This window comes from Dermacentor variabilis, unplaced genomic scaffold (genome assembly GCF_050947875.1).
Source record: "Dermacentor variabilis isolate Ectoservices unplaced genomic scaffold, ASM5094787v1 scaffold_13, whole genome shotgun sequence".
NCBI classification, from domain to species: Eukaryota; Metazoa; Arthropoda; class Arachnida; order Ixodida; family Ixodidae; genus Dermacentor; species Dermacentor variabilis.
Window position 1 is genome coordinate 28741782 of NW_027460291.1, and position 23128 is coordinate 28764909.

The window sequence follows — 23128 nt, forward strand, 5'->3', positions numbered from 1 at the left end:
CAGTGCGTTGCATAATGCCGGTTCCCGAAAGTCAGCTTCGCCTCTACAGGAATGTTACATGGCGAAGCATACGCAGAAGTATTGCAGTGAAGTATAACAAGCGTGGGAAGGGGCTATTGGCACGGAACACAGTATGCATTCCTTAATTATACATGCGTACACCCTGTATTTCCTGTCACAGTACAAGCGCCGATATGCCTAATATGTGTACCGACATGCCTTCAGAGCGTTTTCGAACGTGCCTGTCGCGGTTTGAGCCCCTAAGGGCAGTAAATGACACGCATTTATTTTTTTCCAACTGGCCAATTTTTCGAACGTTTTCCCGACCCCTAGGGAGTTCTAAAAATTGGTCGTGGACTGTGCGACTGGCCAAGATGCTTCAAATGGTCCTTGGATTGAACGAGTGGCAGAAGGAGGACAAGAACAGAAATGATGTATGCATTGAGGAATGAATGGGAAAGGAAGCTTGCTGCCGCCGTTTTGAAGAAGTTTGAGCTCAAAAAACAAAATTTTGGCTGATGCCGAGATGCAGGTGTCCCTCATCCAAACCAAAATAAACTCTTTAAAGCAGTGAAACGCAACACTCGGGCGTCGTGCGCGGGCTGAGAGTATGTCAGGACAGTTGAGGTTGACTTACGAGTGGTTGAGAGAGAATCTCAATTGTGACAGAGTTTGGGCCTCATACCACTGAGCTTGCTATCAATTGATAGAAATAGCTCATATTCGAATATATTTGCTTCTATGTGCATCTCCTTCTTATTCGTATTTGTGAATGTCCGACTTCATTTGCAATGTTTTTCGAAGACACTTTATTTGCTGTGCATTTTACTAACCCCTGCCTTCTATTCTCTTTTTGAATGACATAAACACTACTCCTTAGTTTTCAAATTGGATTAAGTCGCTTTTTTATTTTTTTCATGTGCTTACTAGAGAGTGACAACATCAAGCGATATGGTTTCAGCCCGTCTTGACATAAAACATAGTTCTGCATCACTCAGGGAAGTGCGCAACGGCACTCAGGGAAAACCTGGAGAACTCAGGGAATTTGGAAATGTCAACTTGGTAGACACCCTGAACGTGTTTCAAGGAGTCCTCCCGTGATCTCAGGTTCACGTTTGAACTTTGCAAAGAAAACTTGATAAGATTTCTTGATTTGAAAATTAAATTTAAAAGTGAGAGTTATGTGTGTTGGTGGTATTACCCTAGATCGAACAAAATCACTCCTCCCATACGAATCGTCCCACTCCAAATTAATCAAACGTAGCATAGTTTCCTTGTGCTTCACGAATGCTCTTAACAAGAGTTGCACCCACTCATTGCAGCAGAGTTTTGAAGCCCTGAAGGCGAGGTTAATGTCGGCAGGGTGCCCGGTCTCACTTTTGATGGCTGTGTCAGAATCCTTGTTTAGAAAGTACACAAATAAGAAAACCGTGGAAACCGTGGACGACAATGAATCTTCAAAAAGAAAAAAAAGGTCGTAGTGATGCCGTATTTGCGTGGCTTGTCTCATAATCGAGGGTGGCCACTAGGATTGGCGTCACATTAGTGTTTTCGGCGCCGAGCAAATTGGTTAGGCTGTGCAAAAGCATCACAGGAGAGAAGAAAGATGCGACTAGTGGCTGTAGAAAAAAGCACACCACCTTTTTTTCACAAAAACTGTTCATCTTCGGTTGTGTATCGCGTACCTCTCTCATGCAGACTGTCCTATATCGGCCAGACCATAGAGTTTCTCACTATAACACCTAGAGGGTAATCTGACATACTGTGCTGGCTGATAGCGGCCCCCTCCCACTTTTAGTACGCTTCACCGCGTAACTAAAATGTACTGCGGCGAAAAAGCCGTACATTTGCATTGAGTGAATAAACAAATGGTCTTTACAACAGTACAGAAATAAACGCGCACCACGCATCATTCTACCACACGAAAGAGCGTCGCAACATACGGTAGATGATTCACACAGGCCGTGTAGCCCACTTATCAGTCGTAAAGGTTATTATGGGTTATTCAAAATTTCAGACACACGTATGTGTTTATGTTTACGTTCGCACTCCTTGCGTAATAAGACTCCCAGAAATTCCACAATAGAAAGTAATTTACAACACACAACGCAAAGAACACACAGATATGTCTCGTTTTCAACTCGGCCATCATGCAAATGACATATAGCGCGGAAAAACGTGAACATGCTGTGTGTTAGCGTCGTAAACTTCATACTAGGCAAGGAGCTAGCACACCACAATCCCGCGACAGCCGCTAATGAGACCAAGACGGGAGCACATGTCTGTGAACGCGCAAACGGAGCCCCTAAGCCACTCTGCTCCTCCGCCACCCCCGCTGCACCACTCGCTTCAAGCACAGCACACCAAACGCACATTCAGCGCTGAACAGTGGGCGGTCGACGCAGTTGCATCTACATGACTTGCAGCGAGCAGCACATCGGACACGGCGATGCCACATCGCGGTTCCTCCACACTTTTCTCCTAGCGCGCGGAGGGGGTAGGGCCTCTCCTCAGTTTCCTTCCTCCATGGCGCCACATGATGATCCTTACAGACATCTTCTTTTGCTCGCATTTAAAAAAAAAAGAAGAAGAAGAAGGCTTTGCTCGAACTCCGGATTCCACGGCGCGGGTGGGTGAGACCTATCTGGGAGAATCGGAAGGAGCAATCAGAGTTCCACATTGCGGTGGGTTGTGTTCGCACAGAAATAGTACTTTACTCTGCAATATTTTTGTACAGATGCCGCTGCTCATGAACGCCGACACCGAGTGTTTTCAGGAGTATCATAAGATGTTGGCAGAAAAAGTTTGAGGCGCTCCATGCCATCGATGAAGGGCCGCTGACGAAGCCGTTCGTTGTGCGGGAACCGATACCGTCACGCGCAAGACTTGCAATAGACAGTTTTAGTTTAGCGTACGCTATACGCTAAGTGTAGCGTACGCTAAGCACCAAACATTTTCTACAATTTTAGTTGGCCGGCGACATAGAGTTTCTCACTATAACACCTAGAGGGTAATCTGGCGCCACCGTCTATGGGAGTTTCTTAAGGGGGCACCGTGCCGTCATGGGAATGACGGTATATGGGTCTGCGAGGCTCGTGTTGGCTGGTGTTGTACGAGGCTTTGTCTAAAACGTGGATATGGCTACGTAAATAACGCGTTCTCAAAGTAAAATCTTCATAAAATGTTTCCGTTCACGCATATTACATCTTTACTCACCCACAATGCATGACCAAGCGAAGAAAAGCAATAACAGACGACCAACTGTTCCAAAGCGAGCGTGAACCTTGTCGTCTGTCCTCCAACTTTAGCGGCCCGCTGATATTTCTTACGTAACATGTAGTCGTACACACAATAACAAGTTCTCATAGTTAAACAAAACATGTTTTCGCGTAATAATAAAGCTAAAACAGCTTTTTAAGTGCTGTTTTAGTAGAAAATGAATCATTGTGGCAGACGGAACGGTACTTGCCAAGCGCGTCTTCAAGGTGTCCTGTCTCTACGAGAACGATGCCAATCCGAAGTCACAATATACCGGCATTCCCATGCATACCACCATAGAGTTTCTCACTATAACACCTAGAGGATAATCTGGCGCTACCGTCTATGGGAGTTTCTTAAGGGGGCACCGTGCCGTCATGGGAATGCCGGTATATGTGTCTGCGAGGCTCGTGTTGGCTGGTGTTGTAAGAGGCTTCGTCTAAAATGTGGATATGGCTACGCAAATAACGCGTTCTCAAAGTAAAATCTTCATAAAATGTTTCCATTCACGCATATTACATCTTTACTCACCCACCATGCATGACCAAGCGAAGAAAAGCAAGAACAGACGACCAACTGTTTCAAAGCGAGCGCGAACCTTGTCGTTTGTCCTCCAACTTTAGCGGCCCGCTGATACTTTTTACGTAACATGTAGTCATACACACAATAACAAGTTCTCATAGTTAAACAAAACATGTTTTCGCGTAATAATAAAGCTAAAACAGCTTTCCATGTGCTGTTCTAGTAGAATATGAATCATTGTGACAGACGGAAGGGTACTTGCCAAGCGCGTCTTCAAGGTGTCCTGTCTCTATGAGAACGATGCCAATCCGAATCCACAATATACCGGCATTCCCATGCATACCACGGCGCAGCAGCGCCAGGTTTCCCTCTAGGTAATGTAGTGAGAAACTCTATGGGCCAGACAGGTTGTTGCATTAATGACCGAATGCGTGAGCATCGTTATCTGCTACCTACAGGTACAGGAGGGAACTTGCCATTGCATTGCAAAAAGCACGAATGCTGACCAGTTTTTGAGAGTGTATCGATAGTGGGGAGAGAGCGCAGTAAACTGGAAAGAGAAATTAGCAAAGCGTTCCACATGAAAAAGTTGGGCGCGCATACATGTGTGAGTGAACCTTCGGTTCATATCAATGATAAAGAACTTCAATTTCTAAATTTATCATGCTAATCCACGTGTTGTTGCCTTTGTCGGGAAGGGGTGTGACTTCGCTTTTGTGTATGTGTATAACTTTTGTTGATAATTGACTACAAGCCTTGTTATTGTTCCTTGGTGTATGCGCATGCACGGTGGAGATTTGTGGAATGTTTTCACAATAAACTTCAGTTGTAAGTCCAGCGTTGTCCTGTCCGTTTCTACTTACTTGTGCTCGCATCTGTACTTGCTGGAAACCATTATACGTTCACCATGCACCAAGTGGCCCAACAAACTACTCTAATAGACTGAAGAAGAAGATGGTGATGATGATGAAGAAAATAATTAACATGTCACAAACACGAACAATATCTTGGAGTCAAATTCACAGCTGTTCAAATCTGAAATGCTAGGTTTAATGAAACTAAATATTCCTACTATAAAAATAATGAAACGTACACACTCTCCATAGTTTAATACAACTTTGAATATTTTAAGCAACAAGAAAAAACATCCATTTTGCTCACATAAGGCCTTGGCATTCTTCCTTCTGTTCTTCATCAACAAGCCAAAAGTATCGTGCTGCTGCAAGCATTATAAATCACTTATAGCCATAACTAAACACAATTATTTTTTGCATTACACTGCCCTCAGTGTTACACAGCGATCCAAAATGTTTCTGGCAAACAACCAACCCTCATAAGGAGAGTGCCATTTCACTTTGTGATGACATGGTCTGGATTATTCTTGAAAGCATAGTCGCTGATGTCCTAAACATTACATTCTCTTCAGTTTTTACTAACGAGTCCACTGATAGCATGCCCAACATTTTACCATACACAGACATCCAAATGAATAACATTACGTTTGACCTGCCTGGCCTTGTTAAATTAATTGATTCATTAGAGAAATTGTCAACAAACTCATTTGATGGAATCAATGCTAAGGTACTAAAAAACACTAAACATCATTCTAGCATCATTCTTTCCAAAATTTTTCAACAGTTTCTTGATACGGATACTGTACCTGTCAGACTGGCGCATTGGCAAAGTAATCACAGCATTAAAAAAAGATACCAAGTCTTGTCCTAAAAACTATTGCCCTATTTCAATCACGAGTGTCTGCTTCAGATTAATAGAACATCTCATTTTCTTCTAGTGTAGCAAAATTCCATCGTCCATCAACTTTTTTTATCCTAACCAATACGTTTTCTGTAAAGGTCACTCCTGCGAGACTCCAGCTCGCTTTATTCTCGCACTACATGGTAACGTATCTATCTGGTCATGCATTTTTCCTTGACTTTGAAAAAGCTTTTGATAAGGTATCCCATGCCCATTTACTACTTAACCTCTCACGATTAAATCTGCACTAATTGGATTCAAGTATTTTTAACAGACCGTTGTCCATTCGTCTGTGTTAATACATATTAATCTTTTTCACAAGTCCTGCCTGCTGTTCCCCAGGGCACAGTCCTTGAACCACTTCTGTTCCTTAAACGATTTAACCCTTCATGTGTGGTTGAAAATGTGGCTCTTTGCTGATGATTCTATTCTTTACCGCCCTATAATAGACTTATCTGATATTTCTATCCTCTAGAACAGTGTTCAACATATAGAAGAGGGGTGTAAAATTTGGTTGATGTCTGTCAGTGTGAATAAAACTGTAATATTTTCATTTCATCGTTGTTGCAACTTTGCAACCCCCCAATACTTTATTTACAACTGCCCTATATCCCTAGCTGGCTCGTTCAAATATACCTCAGTATTCGCATCTCCCGCAAGCTAACTTGGACCAATCATCTTAATCAAGTTAATAATTATACATATTGTGTCTTGGTCTACATCCGTTGCAATCTTTCTTTTGTGCCTTCCTCTGTTAAGCTTTAAGCATACAAAACCCTCATTCGTCCAAAACTTGAGTATGCATGTGCAATATTACTGAAATCATAAGTTGATGTACCCGCTCTGCCTCATCGCTGCAGAATATCTCTACTAAACCTTTATGACCAGTTTTTTCACTCTTTACCACCCAACGAAGAGCTCATCGTTCCAGTCCATTGCATGTCTCACAACACCCATCCAAACGCTGTCGTTCCTTCACGTGCCCGTACCATATTTCATCAGTCATTTTTTATTTGTATTAAGTGTGACTGGAATTGCCTTTCCAGCCATATCGTTACAATCATCCACCCTGCAGAATTTAAATCCTCCATTTAAGAAATCATGTGCATCAACGTTAACCCATAGGATCATGGTATATACTGCTGTGAATCATGTTATTTTATTCATTGTGTCTTGTACTCACCAACTGACCTGTGTTCACTGATTTTTATTCACTGTAATTATGTTATTGTAATCACTGTACCCACCCCTCATGTAATGTCCCTCAAAGGGCCCTTGAGCTATAATAATAAACAGACATTAACAACAGTATTTTATTTGAGAGAAAATTAAGAAGACAGGTAAAAGAGTCAAGATGCATCTGTTACGAACACAACATGAGGCACAACGCAAAAAGTATGTAAACACAAGCATAAAAACGTGTGTCCCGCTTGGCATTCTTACTTACAGAAGTTGTTGTAATTTAAGATAAGTTGCTTATCAAATTTTTCATAGGAGTTAGAGGCTGTTCAACACCTGTTCAAGGCTGTCGAATGGTCTGTGAGGGACCCTTTCTACTCTTTGTAGATGCAGGGTGTCTACCAACCTTGAAAACCGGGAAAACCAGGAATGCTCAGGGAATTTGAATAGTCTGGAAATACTCAGGGAAAACTCAGGAAATTTGTGCTTCTATCGGGGAAAATTAGCTGTAACTTTATCGAAAGAGAACGGAAGTCGTGTTAATGCTGGCTCCAGTAAAAGAGGAATCGCAACGAATCGTCATTGACGCCGTGTCATCGGCACTAGCTATTGCCAGAGTAGTTAACGACCGATTTTCCAGACGCCCGATTTTTCCGACATGCCTGATAATGCGCACAGCTTTACGGCACCACCACGTACTCCGTATAGTCGAGGCATATTGCCCTGACTGCAGGGCTGAAATGGCATCAATCAAAGCCACCACCGTCGCCATTTTGATTGTCTCGATGCCTCGAACCGGCACACTCGCACGCAGATCCGCTGGCAGCCGTAGCCACCACCACGGCAACGTTAAGCCTAGCTGCTTCTACATTTTCTATTAAGCTTCTTGCCGTGCGGTGCCGTGTTTTTCATTGAAAGAATTCGCCGCTGTCAGCAATGGCATCGACTCTGCCTTTGTAATCCTTGCGATTGGCTTCGAAGCTCGCAGAACACAACGCTTTGCGTAATGCCAGTCTCCGAAAGTTAGCTTCGCCTCAGTACAGAAGTGTTACGCGGTGAAGCATAACAAGCGTGGGAAGGGGCAATTGTCACGGAACACAGTATGTATTCCTTAATTATACACGCGTGCACCCCCGTCTCATGTCAAAGTGCGAGCACTGATATGCCTGGTAAGTGTACTGGCAGGCCTTAAGAGCTTTTTTACACTTGCCTGTGAGATAATTGTATTTGCAGATTTCGTTATACGAGCAGAGAGGCTCGGGTCGCCCAGGAGAGGACGCGTTGCCCAGCGCACGGTCAGTCAAACCTCGTGCAGCCGAGTGCGTGTCCTCGTTGGGGTTGATCGAGGCACCCTCAATGGTTCCAAGGTGCGCAGGGAACCAGGCCAAAGAGTGATGTTTCATTTCTTTGGCACTTTGGATGATACGTAGGGCCTGGGGAGCCACCATTCCCATCTGAAAGGCCCTGATAGCGGCCTTGGAATCCGAATAAATCGTGTCATGTACACTGTCCGTCAACGCAAGAGCAATAGCAACTTGCTCTGCAACGCTGGAATTAGAAGTGCGGACGGTAGCGCAGCTAAGGATTTTAGAATCACAGTCAATGACCACTGAGGAGAAGGCCTCTTCTTGAACGTACGAAGCAGCGTCTACGAAGCATGTCCGGTCCTTGTTCAAGCGGGCACTGGCGAGCAGAGCTTTACCCCTGGCTCGTCTTCGTCCTTCGTTGTAGGTGGGATGCATATTTCGTGGCATCCGGTGTATGTGTCACTTGTCTGTGACAATTTTAGCCCGTAAAGGCAGTTACAGACATGCATTCATTATTTTCGGACTGCCCCATTTTTGGGATGTTTTTGCAGACTCGAGGGAGTCGGAAAAATCGGATGTTGACTGTACAACTGACCAAGAGGATGCTTCAAATGATCCATAAGGTGAACACGTGGCAGAAGGAGGATGAGAACGGAAAAGACCAACACACTGAGGAATTAACGGAAAAGGAAGCGTGCCGCCGCCTCTTTGAAGGAGCTTGAGCTCAAAAAACAAAGTGTTGGCTGACACCGAGATGCAGGTGTCCCTCAGCCAAACCAAAATAAACTCTTCAAAGCAGTGAAACCCAACACTGAGATGTTGTGTACGGGCTGAAAATATGTCAGGACAGTTGAGGTTGACTTCCCACCTGCTGAGAGAGAATCTTAGTTGTGACAAAGTTCAGGCCTCATACCGATGAGCTTGCTATCACTTGATAGAAATAGCTCATATTCAAAAATATTTACTTATGTATGCATCTCCTTTTCATTCGTATTTGAAAATGTTCGACTCAATTTGGAATGTGTTTTACCATTTTTTTTTTGCTGTGCATTTTACTAACACCTTCCTTCAGTTTTCTTTTTAAATAATATAGATATTACTCCTTACTGTTCAAACTGCATTAAGTCATTTTTTTTGTTTCAACATGCTTACTAGAGAGTGACAGCATCGGGCAACATGGTGTCAGCCTGTTTTGACATAAAACAAAGCTCTAGCTCATTCAGGGAATTTTGCAAAGGTGTTCAGGGAAAACCTGGAAAACTCAGGGAAGTTGGAAATGTCAACTTGGTAGACACCCTGAGATGATTTCGATTTGGTTAGCATGCGACTTCTTGTTCATTATGGTCGCTGTTGGCTGCATTGCATTAAGCATGCGCCAGGACTGTTTGTTTTGCACGAAAGAAAAATACTGCTGGTCTCTTACCACAAACCACAAAGTCCACGATCAACCTGTCCACATGACTTTCTGATGGAGCTTTTGGTCGACCTGTTGCCACAACACAGGACTTCAGTCTTTGATTCGAGCTGCTGCCTACTAACCTTGTTTCTTCCGAAGCTTGGCCAAGCTTGGCTTCTTTTTTTTTTTCTTGCAGCTAAACTTCCTCAGAGCAGCAGGTTGTTTTTTTTGTGCTCAATAAATGCACACCAAAGTGTTTGCTTCAAGCTAGGCTGCATAGCTGCTGATATTAAATGAAGTATACATGCAGAACAGCAATCCCCTTGGGTAGAATGGTAAAACATACCTCTAGGTGCTTCACATTGGATGAGGTACATCTTGCTGGTCGAGCATTCCTTTCTGCGCGTACTGAACAGTAGCCTAATGTTTGTTGGTGCTGAAATATTCCGGATACAAAGGCCAAGGCAGCGGTTGTGTTTGGTCAACCGACATGATTGTGTTGTGGCTACGTTGTTGGTTGCAGGAATAGAGCTCGGTGTTATGAACAAGATGGTCCGACTAAGTATGGCTTAACGCATGCATCCTGGGTGCCTCCCAGCATGTTGCTGGCGTGTGTTGCATGTGGGTGCTTTTTTGCTGGTGTGGTTTTTCACTGCAACGGCGAGCCCCTTGCTCAAAGTGTTGTGCTCGTGTATGTTCACGTGCTCAAGCAATACTAATGCCTCCCAATTCACTGTGCTGTGCTATGGCAAGGAGATATCGCCTTTCTGCAATAAATATATGTAAGTGATAAATATATGTAATAAGTAGTTCACGAAACAAGGTGAGTACAGGGTGGTTCCACCTCAATATTGGATCTTGTGTTTATTAACCACAATTTCTCTCAACACACTGTGGAAGTAGGACAAGGTCTCTCTGATCACAACTTCGTATACGTTACTTTTGCTCTTGTTCCAGTAACCAGCCAATAAAATCCATTACTTAGTCACTTTAAAGACTACCCTAGGGCTAACGATGTACACATAATTGAACATATGGAAACATGTTTTACCAATTTTGATGATGCAAATGTCGGCACACTCTGGACACGGTTCAAAGAAATGTATCATTTCTGCTTAGATAATTTTGTCCCAACCAAGTCCGAAAAGATTAACAAGCAAACACCTTTGATAACTGACACCATGATTCAGATGAAATGCAAAGTTAAGTGATAAAAAAAACCGACAGGCATCGGCCGATTTAACTATGATGCGCAGAACAATCTCGTTCAAACTGTGCGCAGCTCGAGAAAGCATTACTTCAGCACTTCCTTGTTGCCTAACTTTATCAAAAGTGACCCCAGTAAATTCTGGAATTAAAGCGGCGAAAAGAGAAAAGACGGTATCACATATGTCAGTCGACGAAATCAACGTAATGGATCAGAGAGCCATTGCCAAGCATTTCAGTGAATGCTTCCAGAGCGTATACAACACTTCCGTTTCAGACTGTGCCTGTAACACGACAGTCTTTTGACGTGGAAATGCATCCTTCATTTCTTAGCCTGGTGTGGTATCTGTGTTACTAAATTTGAAAACCAAAACATTGTGCGGTCCCGACAATACCCCAAACGTATTCCTACGACGATATGCTTTACCTCTTGCTAAATTTTTGGTTATTATTTTTCGCACTTCTTTGCTCACTTCACAACTACTCAGTGATTGGAGGACAGCCCGAATTGTACCTATCTTTAAAAAGGGAGACTGCCTGACACTAGGAAATTACCGTCCTGTTTTAATAACTTTGCAAAGCTGTAAAATTATTGAACATATCATAGCTACTATTATAACAAACTTCCTCGAGGAACGCTGCATATTGATGAAATATCGGCATGGATTTCGGAAAGGATTATCAACCGTAACTCGCCTCGTCACATTATTTCATTCTCTGGCATTGACCCTCGATAGACACGGTAGGATAGATATGCTTTTCTTGGATTTTTGTAAAGCCTTCGATAAAGTTCCTCATAGTAAGCTCAGTCTCAAACTTGAAACAATAGGCATTTCACAATTACTTGTCCGGATTTCAGCCTACTTGAGTAATCGCAAATGATATGTGGATGTAGCGGGTCAACACTCGGGCCGGTCACATCCGATGTACCTCAGGGCAGCGTGTTAGGCCCTTTCCTCTTTATATTGTGTATTTATTTTATTTATTTCACATACTGTCAATCCCTCTTGGGAATATAACAGGATGGGCAAGTACATATGGTAGTATTTATGAACAGAGAATATAAACACATTACATAATCATGGGTGTGTTATTGCAAAGGTTTTGGCTTCGCCAAACTAAAGAATTAAGTAGTTCATCACAAATGCAATATTTGGGTACAATATACTATAACAAAGAAGAATCTGAGAAAACAAGAAACCAAACAAGAAAAAAAATAACACCTGAAAACACATGTGATATAAAATACCTAATGAACATGACAAACAGGATGCAGTCATGCGTATGATGCATCATACAAAAAGAACACTCGTAGAATAAAGTGTTAGGCTATGAAGATCGGTAATAAACCTGAGTATGTAATTCAGAGCTGTAAGGCAAGGAGATGTTCTTCCACTGAATTAGCAAATGTATCTAATGAGGGGCTGTTACTAATGGATTCACTCAGTTTATTCCACTCTCTTATTGCTAAAGGAAAGAATGAATTCTTAAAGCAATCGGTATGAAAAGAATGCTCATTGAGTGTTTGTGTGTTTTTATGCCGCGTTGGTCGTGTTTCATTTCTGGAGATGTATCTAGAGGTATCAATATTAAGCTTGTTGTGTAAGAGCTGGTACATAAGTTTAGAACGGGCTAGTACAGCTCGGTTTTGTGCTGTTAGGATTCCGGCTTTGTTAAGTAGTTCGGTGGGCGAGTCTGTTAATTTATGTTTATTGTATATATGCCGTAGAGCTTTCCTTTGTACACCTTCTAGTTAATTTTAATTAGTTGTTTAGTGTATGGGAACCAGATAACATTTGCGTACTCAAGGACTGACCTGACGAAAGTTTTGTAAGCCAGAAGTTTTATATCGGGTGGTGCTAGTCGGAGGTGTCATCCAAGAAAGAAAAGGCGTTTCATTGCAGTTGCTGTAACGTTATCTATATGGGAGTTCCATCTGAAGTCATGTGTTAACGTTAATCTGAGGTACTTGTGTTCACAAACTCGTATTAGTGGCACGTCGTTAACGGTATACATAAAGCTCGAGTTACTTTTTTTTCTGGTGATTGAAAGAACAGCAGATTTCTTAGTATTGATAGTCATTTGCCAGTGGGCACACCAGTTAGACACAGCTTTCAAGTAGTTGTTTAATGTTATGTGGTCATCATGCAAGTTAATATTTCGATAAAGAATGCAGTCGTCTGCAAATAGCCTAATGTTTCCTGTGATTCTTGTGGGTAGGTCATTAATAAAAATTAGAATAGTATTAATGATATTGTTGATGTTGTTCGCCTTGGTGTAGAAATAAAATGGTTTAATGATGATTGTGTTTTGTTTAAAAGAAAGTAGTTCCGCTAACGATTACAACGATCTCAACACTAGTCTGGGCAATATACATCAATGGTGTGTAAAATTGGGAATGACCCTTAACACGAGCAGATGTGTCTGCCTTCCAGTAACTCGCCAAAAAAATCCGCTATAATATACCTACATATTAGGGTCTTCACCATTACAAGAAGTAAGTTGCTATAAATATCTCGGTGTAACACTCACTTCAAACCTGTCTTAGAATCTTCATGTTGATAATCTTTGTTCATCTGCCTTTCGCAAACTTTGCGTCCTCAAACACAAACGTAAAACTGCTCCCACTAATGTTAAGCTGCTCTGCTATACTGCTCTTGTGTGGCCAAGACTGGAATATGCGTGCATTATATGGGATCCTCATACTAAATGCAACATTGATTGTCTTGAACGTATTCAGAGAAAGGCCGTAAGGTTTATTTTTAATAAATTTTCAGCATTAGACTCATCTTCTGATTTAATGCAAGCAAATGGCATTCCCCTATTATAGGCATGAAGGCAAAAATTTAGATTAGAATGTCTTTCCGAACTCTTGGAAAACAAACTAGCACTAGATGCATCAACATATTTGTCACCCTTAACTAGCAGGCCCACCTGACACCACAATGAAAACGCCTTAACCCCATATTTTGCTCGCACAAACCTATTTAAGTTTTCTTATTTCCTGAGAACCATTAGTGAATGGAACTGCCTTATCAAAGCAAGTGATCAAACTGTGAAGTAACCTTTATGAGCCTGTATTATTGTTGCTTTTTTTCGTTGCTGTTTTTTTTTGTATTTCTTTTGTATTTGTATCAACCACCCTTCTTGGACCACGAGTCTGCGGCATTGTATAAATTAAAAAAAATATATGTATCAGCGCGTTATCTGCTTCTACTTCTTTTACTTTTTCTTTCACTGCTAAAATATTATTTCGATCACAATTATATGGGCACGCAAAGAGAAATTGCACTGACCGCTTTGCTGTGATGTTCTGGATGTATACAATGTGTACATAAATATTTAATGAACTAAATAAATAAACATAAATAAATGTCCACTGGCGGGATTCGATCAGTTTCCTGTTGGTCGCACCACGTGCACTGTTGATGTGTGACTCCTGCAATGCCGCTGCTGGTGCTCTTCATCAGGCCAGCCTTGTTGGACGTTTCGTAGCTGGCAGGGTGCTGATACTTCTGTCCAACAGGTGTATCAAACAGGTGTATCAAATGGCCAGACCTCACCAGGTCTGGCCATTTTGAGCTGAAAAGCACAGTGCATACAGTGCACTCTAATGATTGTGTCTGCCAAGAATTACATCCTTGTACACCGCGGAAATAGCTGAAATTTCAAACTTTTGCTTTATCCTCGTGGGTGCTGCGCTCCCAGCTGGAGAGTCAACGTACAGCTCACAGGTGCGCCTACGCACATGGCAGTGCTGTGACGTCGCTCATAGTGACATGTGGCTTGGAGAATTATTCAAGGCAACAGCAGTTATTTGCTTGATCTGTTGCTTCAGTAGACGAATTAAAGTTTAGAGAAACAATAAAACCTACAAACCGAGTGTCTGCACGTCATTGTTTTACTTCGTACTGTACCAAGAGAGATGTATTTACACTTTGTCTACTTGTTCCCACGTCGTGCGCTTCTGCGCCCAGAGACTGAAGCTGCCATTTCCTACCGCGTTCCAGTGTGTAATCATGCTTTGTGATCCACTTTCGTCTTCCTCAGTCTTTGTGTAGCACTGACTTATACTGCTAGTCAGGTGTTCCCGTGAACAGCGCGCAAAATCGTGCACTGTGCGTAACGAGACAGACGCAACAGCTCACGCGTGAGGCCATCAGCGAAAGTGTGCCGTGTAGCAAGAAAGCTAGGGAAAAAAAGGGAAAGAAGGCGCGGCTCGTGACATATGCGTCACACAATCCGCCAGCTCCGGTATGGGAGAATGCAGAGAAGGAATTTCACTAGTCGAGGCTAGACGGGGGCAAGTGGAGAGAAGGTCTATGTTGGCGATGACGCTCGTCTCCTGAAATCATGGATTCGTGGTACTGAAGTATTTCTATCTCGGCTACTAATGAATCAACTTGTAAAATTCTTGCGGTAGAACACTCCTATGGGACCTAACAACTTCCAGCGCATAACGAAAATTTGTAATGTGTCCTGGTGAGGGGCTCTTTAAGAGGAAGCTTCGATGCATGGGAAAGGAGGAATCGTTTTTCTCAGCGACCACTACACCAAATTTGATGAGGTTTGTTGCATATAAAAGAAAAAGTTATAATCTAGTGACTGTTGCTAGCGAATTTTCAATTTCGGTTGTCAGTTTTTAATAAAAATTGTTGAAAATCGGAAATTCTCACAAAAGAAAGCCATCAGGCTTACAACTTTAACTCGGCAATGAAAATAGGTGCCACAATTCTGTAAATTGCATCTTATAGTACATCTAAAGCAGACAAAACACGACTCAAATATACCACTAGTATGCGAGCAAGACTTCTTAAAAACCTGTGTAAACAATGTAACAAGTTCATGCAAGATATAAATTGATATATCAAATTTGTCTGCTTCAGATGCTCAAACGAATGTAAATGGCAGAACTACGATATCTGTTCTTGGTGCAGAGCTACAAATCTAAACTTCTTGCTTCTATTTTTTAACTTGTGAATTTTTGAGACTTTCTTGTAAATAATTCAGGCCTTACATCAAAATTCTGCTTGCCCCAGTCATTAGAATATAACTTTGTCTAAATGCAACATATTTTGTTAACATAGGCCTAGTGGTTATTTCGGAAAAGTGTTTCTGCGTTTGACATGTATTTGAATAGGTGGTATCATAGTTTGGCCCGAGCGAAAGCTTCCTCTTAAGTGCCGAGTTGTGCCAAGGTGTCGCACCCGTGTATACTTCGAGCACCGTCTGAGGAGTCATTGCCGCCTCACTATCACTGTCAATGCTTTGGCCTTCGGGCCAAACTGCCAGTTTTTTTGTTAGACGCAACCATCTGTGTAACTCGAACAGTAACTCTAACAGAGTAAGACGATGAGCAAAACGAGAACAAGGTGAAAGCAGGAGCCAACGTTTCGACAATTGGACCTGTCTTCTTGAAGGCGACATATCTTTGTGGCATTATTTGGCATTGTCATCACTAACAGAGTAACAATTTCATTACCGTGGAAAAGTGTTGGAAGTTACTTGAATGCAAAAGTAACGAGTTACAGTTAGAAGTTACCTGAAAGAGTAACTGGTTAGCGGTAATCCATTACTAGTAACTAGTTACTGCCCAACACTGCTTTTAGCTAACTGTTCAGTTACACTGGAACGTAAACAAAAGCAACAAAAGTAAGGCATACATTATTATTATTATTATTATTATTATTATTATTATTATTATTATTATTATTATTATTATTATCATTGCACTTCCTTAAGCCCAGTGTTGTTGAATTTCAGTGATGTTCAGCAGCTTGCTTGTCATCTTTTGACTGCCTTCTGGCTTCAGAATTTGTACACTAGCATTTCTGGAACTCACTGCACATTGTCATTACACTTGTGTAGGTACCCAGTGTTTTGCAGTGACTGGTTGAGATGGTGACAGTTTTTATGTTCTGCAGATAACGAATTTTCTGTGAATGCAATTCTCTAAATGCAAAGCAGCCATGTCATTAAAGATACTGGAATATATTTTGGTAGGGGTCTTTGGATTGTGACTTCTGCATTACAAAAGCAATGCAAACACAGTTCATTTATTGTTTCTTTATTCCTTTCACACATTCAAAAGGAAAGTTACTAGTATTGCAAAATTTTTACCCCACGTTAAAATTTCTTTAATTTGTTTCACAGGTTTTGTAGAAGTGGAGACACCAACATTGTTCAAGAGAACTCCTGGAGTAAGTGCCATGGCTTCACTTGTTCACTGTATGTCATCGACAGAGCTATCATGCAATAAAAGTGAACTCCCATATTCATCTGTTCGACAGCTTTTAAATTTTGTTTATTTCACTAGGGGCTTTTTTTCACATTGCCTGCTGAATCTATGCTCACCCCATTTTTCCATGTTCAAAGTAAGGAAATAATGTGCAGCGAAAGCGTTAATGTTATAACTAGAAAAAAAGTAGCATGACAGCAATTTTTGCCATCAGAAAACAAGCGCATCATTCAGAATGCGCCTTCAAGGAACTGAAACTTGGGCACACTTAATGTTAATGTTCCATACTCTCTGCTGTGTTTGGTGTACCACATTATGTTAATGACTTTGCGACCACTGTGAACAGGATTTCAGCCTGTGTTTTGACCAACCTATCCAGTGACCAATCATCCAGCGATGCACATGGGTCTCTCCGGAAGACGAAAAACATGTTGTATAGCTCTATTTCCACTAACATCAGCAATTAACTTTTCTTTGAAATCGGCTTTCATAATAAAAGTGGCTTGTCATCATTACTGACCTACACAAAAACATGTTCTGTCACCGTCTTTTGATGGCAGTGGCAATGATATTGGCCTCGGCAGTACACTAGTTTTGGTTTGATATCCAATTGTAGTAGTGCATAGGCAATTTTTAGGCCCAATTTTTTGTTACGGGGCATATTGATGCCGGGTCAATAGGATAGCCATGTGGTTGGCTGCATGTCGTGCCGAGTATGCCGGTAGATGTTGGAAACAGAACAGAATTTTGCAGTGCTTGTGAGGGCACTTCCTGGTAATGGCGAGTGCTGAAGGTGCTTACTGCAGAATGGTTCAGGGCTCTGCAGCAGATGTTTCCCTCCAGCTGCCATGGAACATGCATGGTTTCATTTCTTTTTAGAAGCTTCGCTAATTGGGAAGGCACATTTTTCTTGTAAACTCTCTAAGCATAAACATCTTGTAGCAGTGTCATTTAGGAGGTACATGAAATCTCGATATAACGAACTTCAGGGGACTGCGGTTAATTGTTTGTTTTTCTGAAAGATTGTTATAGTAAAAGCCCCAAAATTAACCATTCCGCCCATCAACCCATCAGTTCATACGTTGTCACCATATAAGCTACCTACGGAAACGTTGCTGTTGGCTCTCGGCACGTGCTGTTGCTATTTTCCATAGATTCCACTGCCCCGCACCACTGAAGCACCATACAATAAGAGTGATGTGCGCAATACAGAAGCTGGCGTCGAGAAAACTACCAACAAAAAGGTAGCTCTATGTTGCCTCCAAAACGCAATGTTTTCTTGCTTTTTGTCTGTTTTTTACATTTCTTGCCATGACACCGCAGCTGTCTCGCTCGAGGCGGACATCTGAACTATGCCAAAGCACAAGCACGCATAAACCACACCGTCTGGAAAGTGCGACAGTGTGGCATGCCTGCAAGTACAGAGGTTACATTTCACCGCGTGCATGGCTAGTACGGCCACAGTTAGAAGTGCGAAAGAAAGAGGCATGCGCAGAAAGAAGGGTGAAAAAGCACGCATTGCGGAGTGTGCACTCGCAAAACCTGATGTGTCGTCACCTCCACTCACCTGCATCCTTTTTTTCTTGGGTGCCGTCCCAGGTTTTCCTAACCCGTGCAGCGTGACGTCCGCTTGTCATTTGCTAGCCTACTGTTTGTTTCGGCTGCCTTGAAGGATACATGGAAATCTAAGAATCCCGAGATTTCAGAATATTAGTTCATAGTACTGAGGCCTTGTTAACATCGTATGGAAACTGAATAACAATCATTATTATAAAAAGTTGGGCATTCTAAAGTTTGTAGTACTGAAATGTTTTTACATTGAAGCTATAAGAAGTCAGTAAGGGATTTCTGAAAAGTTTGTTAATGTGGTGCTTGTAGTACGAGGTTTCACTGTACTACTCATTTCATGTGCGTTGCCAACTTAATGTGAAAAAAGTTATAGCTCGCTAAAGTTCAAGGCAGAAGAAAACAAGGCCATCAATGCAAGTTGGATAGATGGAATTCTTCAAACCAAACATCTTAGCAGGCAGACTAACTGAAACAAAATTTTGGGTCACGTTTAAAGTCTGAATTCAGATACAGTAGAACCTCAGTCATACGTGTTGGAAAAGATGCGAGAAAAAACATACTAACTGGGAAAACATACAATGTCACTAAAAATTTGACAGACTCAACTGTAGTCGACATATACGTAATGCGAAGCGTTGCACAAATCGTTTCAGCACGAGACACCGAAGTATGCCAAGCTGGTGGGGCCTGAAATTCGCGTTTTCGTTTCTGTGGCTTCAGCAGGCTTACATTTGTGGTCCCCGAATTCGGCCTGGGTCAGCAGCTTCTTTGAGCCGGAAATTTTGGCGAGAAGTTTTGAACTCCATGTGAATTGTTGCCACACGTGTTGATCTGGTGGAGCCCAAGCAACCCAAGATGCATGTTGTCGTTTTTCTATTGCGTAGTATTTAAAGACAGGGACGAGAAACCAAAACGAAATTGAGGTGGTGGGCAATGCCGATATGTGATGTGGAAACATGATGCTCTCTTCATGCCACCTGCAGCGGGGAGTGGTGGTGCGTTTGGGTTATAGCCTATTAAAAGCATGTAGTATGCTTTCAATGGTGCTACGGCTTTCACACTCTGAAACAGATAGGTGAAGATACTTATCTCGATAGGTCTGGAGGTGATAGCTGTGAATATGCCGTGTGATGACCTGGGAGGGAGATTTGCTGGTACAGGAATAAGAAACTGAGTCCGCAGCGACGTTTTCACGTGTGATGAGCGGGCAACTGTTGCAAGGAAGCTGCTGCAATGGGCAGCTTCCCAACTTTATTGCGCACACCTCGTGCCTTTTCTTGTGTACGTGGGATCTAATTGCTGGAAAACGTGTCATATGATTGCAGTTTGGCGATGTATTAAACATTAAACAACTTAAACGAGATCTTGACCATATTACTAACTGGTGCTCTTCTTGGCAAATAAACACTGATAAATGCAAACTAATAACATTCACCCGCAAAAAGACATTTTCTCCTTTCGGTTACTCACTTTCTAAGAACCCCGTCACGCGCACCAACTCACATAAGTACCTCGGCATTCTCCTTACACCTAACCTGTTATGGTCTGCGCACATCGAAAAAATAACTGCTAAAGCCTCTCGTACGCTCGGTTATCTTAAACGCAACCTGCGAGATGCTCCTGTCCTCACCAGACAAATCGCTTATCAGACTTTCGTAAGGCCACAACTTGAATTCGCAGGCCCTATCTGGTCACCTCACCAAGCTTACCTAATCGCGACTCTCGAATCGGTCCAAAACTGCACTGTCCGCCTCATTGTCAGAGATTATCACCGCAACTCTAGCGTGACTAGCATTAAGTCATCTTTATCTGTCTCATCTTTTGAATCACGAAAAACCATAGGATTGCTCTGTCTATTTCACAAAATAATCCATAGCACGCGCCCGTCCACTCTGCCGCTCACTCGTACATCTCGGCGTCTGCGTAATCATTTATTTCCAGCGTATCTTTGGCCGAACAAATGCTTTCAATTCTTCTGCGTTACCACGTGCCATTCAACATTAGAATAACCTACCAAACGACATAGTTGACATTCGTGACCCAGTATCCTTCAAAGCACACTTATGCATATTATTTCCATAATTCATCACAACTAAACCATACTGCACACCTGAGTAAGTACTTGTAGCAAAGTTGTATAGGTTTTTCTTTTTGTTTTGTTTTAATGTTTGTTTTGTATTGCTTTAACATTATTAAAGGCTTGTTCTTTCATCTTCACCTGCTACCATTTGTGTATAATTTCTTGGTACTCCTTTTTTGTTACTTCACACAGTCGTTTTGTTTCATTTATTGCATTATTTATATTGTTAGATATTTGTTCTTTCATGTTTACTCGCTAACAATGTATAATTTCTTAGTACTCATTTCTTTTTGCTAATTCCCTGTATCCTGCCCTCACGCAATACTCCTTCGGGAGCCTGTGAGGTAAATGAATAAATAAATAAAAAATAAATAAATTGGTGCTGAAAGATTGTGTTTTCCGGGAATGCATGAACTGGTAGAAAAGAAGCGAATCTGTATTGGATCATTTTTTGTGTTCTCAATCATGAACATTGGCACTGGGAAGTCATAGATAATGGGATCGTATCAATGAAGTTCTGTAGTGTAGATACAGAATAGCCTCCATGCAAAATTATATGTACGAAAACAAAAAAAAAAACCACAAGTGAATGCATCTCAAAAGGTTTGCAAAAGTAAGTTTTCTTCTTGCATTGAAACGGAAAGAAAATGGCGTCATTACTGCTCACCGGAAGTTATGCACGATCCGGTTCTTTCGACTCCTCGGCATTACCTCCAAGATTCGACGGTGTCCGCATCTATGCGGAGTGCATTGAAAAATCTCGGATGCAACGTGCTGGGACTTGGGTCATGCCTGCCAACTACCAGTTGCACGCATTGTGTGCTTAGGTGGTATTTAAAGGCTGCTAATAAGAAAATTAGACAACTACCAGTCCTGCAGCTTTGCCAAAGTTGCTTGAGTAATACCTATTACTGATTTGTTACCTATTTATCCAAAGTGAATTTTTGTTGCTGCTGGCTTTTAAAAAGTGTCACGCTTGGTAGTATGTCTCAGTGCAGGTCACGGTGCTATCGAACGTGATTCGACGAGTGCTAAGATCAGCAGCCTGCCATTGCTCACACTTGTGTTCTGTTGGTGCAGGGTGCCCAGGAGTATGTGGTGCCCACTCGATTCCCAGGCCAGTTCTACGCACTTGTCCAGAGCCCACAGCAGGTAGAGAATGGCGGGGGCACAAGGCCATTTCCTGCTATGCTCAGCTATTCTCAGCTATTCTCATTTTGAAGTTTACTTGCTCACCAAGGTTGCATCATTATTATTCTTACTTTCTATGATTTAGTGAATTTATTTGTCATCTGAAGGACTGGGCCCACGTTCGCAAAACTTCTCTTACACAGGTACCATGTTGCCGCAGCGATTCTCGTTGTCATGCCGATTCATTGTTGCGAGTGGCGGGCGCAGGCTAATTCTTGTACCCAAAAGAAGCTTTGTGAATATGGAACCTGATTTACTTAGCAAATTCTTAATCACTAAGTAGTGATTGGCAAATATTTTGTATGTAGTTAGTGTTCACTGCACTGCAGTTCATGCTTGTGAATTGTACAGATTTCGAAAATGATTTTATTCACCATAAACAATTTTGTAATCTTGCTAGTTGTGCAAGTAGAAAAACAGTAACAAATGTTTTGATGAAGAAATGCTGGCTCAAAGCTGATTGGGCACTCTTTCCTGAGGCTTAGATTTATAAAAAACATTTGCAGGTTGGGCAAGAAAAGGCACTTAACATGAAGGGCAAAGTAAAATCTTTGTGCTTTGTTTGTCACTGTTGCTGTCACTAGAAGTGGACGAGCACGATGGCATCACCCTTAACGCTTAGGTATAATCTCAATTTTTCCACATCTTCTGCTCTGGGAAACATATTCATAATGAGGACATCTTTTTTAATGGCCCTAAAAGAGCACATCTTTCTTGCATTACAAATAGCTTTTGTATACATGCTACACAATGCCATAAAAATCTCGCACTTACTAATACAGTTGACTCTTGTTAATTCTGTCTTGGTTAATTCGACATTCCATTTAATTTAAATGATCTAGAAAGTCCTGACGAGAAACCATACACTGCCATGGAGGAAAAAGCTGGTTAGCTTGAACGCGAAAGCATGCCGGCTCGGTTAATTCGGTCCTCGCCGGTGTCCCATGGTGCATGCAGTTGCCACTAAGGCTTGAAAAACAACAATTGCAGCAGATAGTGTTACTGCTTTTCCAGGTGTGAAGCTGGCTTACTTTAATATTATTTTCGGAACTTGACTTTTGCTTTCAGTTCAATGCTGAAGCAGCAGTTAAACATGTCGACGCTCGTTGCCGCATGCCGGTTGAGTCGAGCTTCAAGAGTAAAAAGTAGAAAGATATTGCAGGTGGCCTCGCACAATAAAAAATATTTGAATTTGTTTGTTTTGCCACCATTTGTTAATCCAACCGTTCAGATTTCAATCAACTCTTGCGATCCCGCAAGGGGAGTCCACTGTATGAGCTTTCGTCCAGAAATTTCAGCACGTCACATTTGCTTTTTATGTTATGCATTTGACCATGAATTGGCATATAACGAACATTATTTCAGAAATCAAAAGAAATTGTTCTTCATGTAAGTCCATGTATATTCTGACTGCAGTTTAAGAACGT

The 23128-nt window shown here is 41.9% G+C and overlaps 1 protein-coding gene across 2 annotated transcripts in view; it reads left to right on the top strand.

The window, feature by feature from the left end:
* The window catches only part of AspRS-m (aspartyl-tRNA synthetase, mitochondrial), a 179652-nt gene that overhangs the window by 40783 nt on the left and 115741 nt on the right, over positions 1 to 23128 (top strand). For both annotated transcript variants that reach the window (XM_075677586.1, XM_075677587.1), the window contains 2 exons: positions 16777 to 16823; positions 21591 to 21662. In XM_075677586.1, coding sequence (XP_075533701.1) covers positions 16777 to 16823; positions 21591 to 21662 — 119 coding nt within the window. The remainder of the gene's footprint in view (positions 1 to 16776; positions 16824 to 21590; positions 21663 to 23128) is intronic.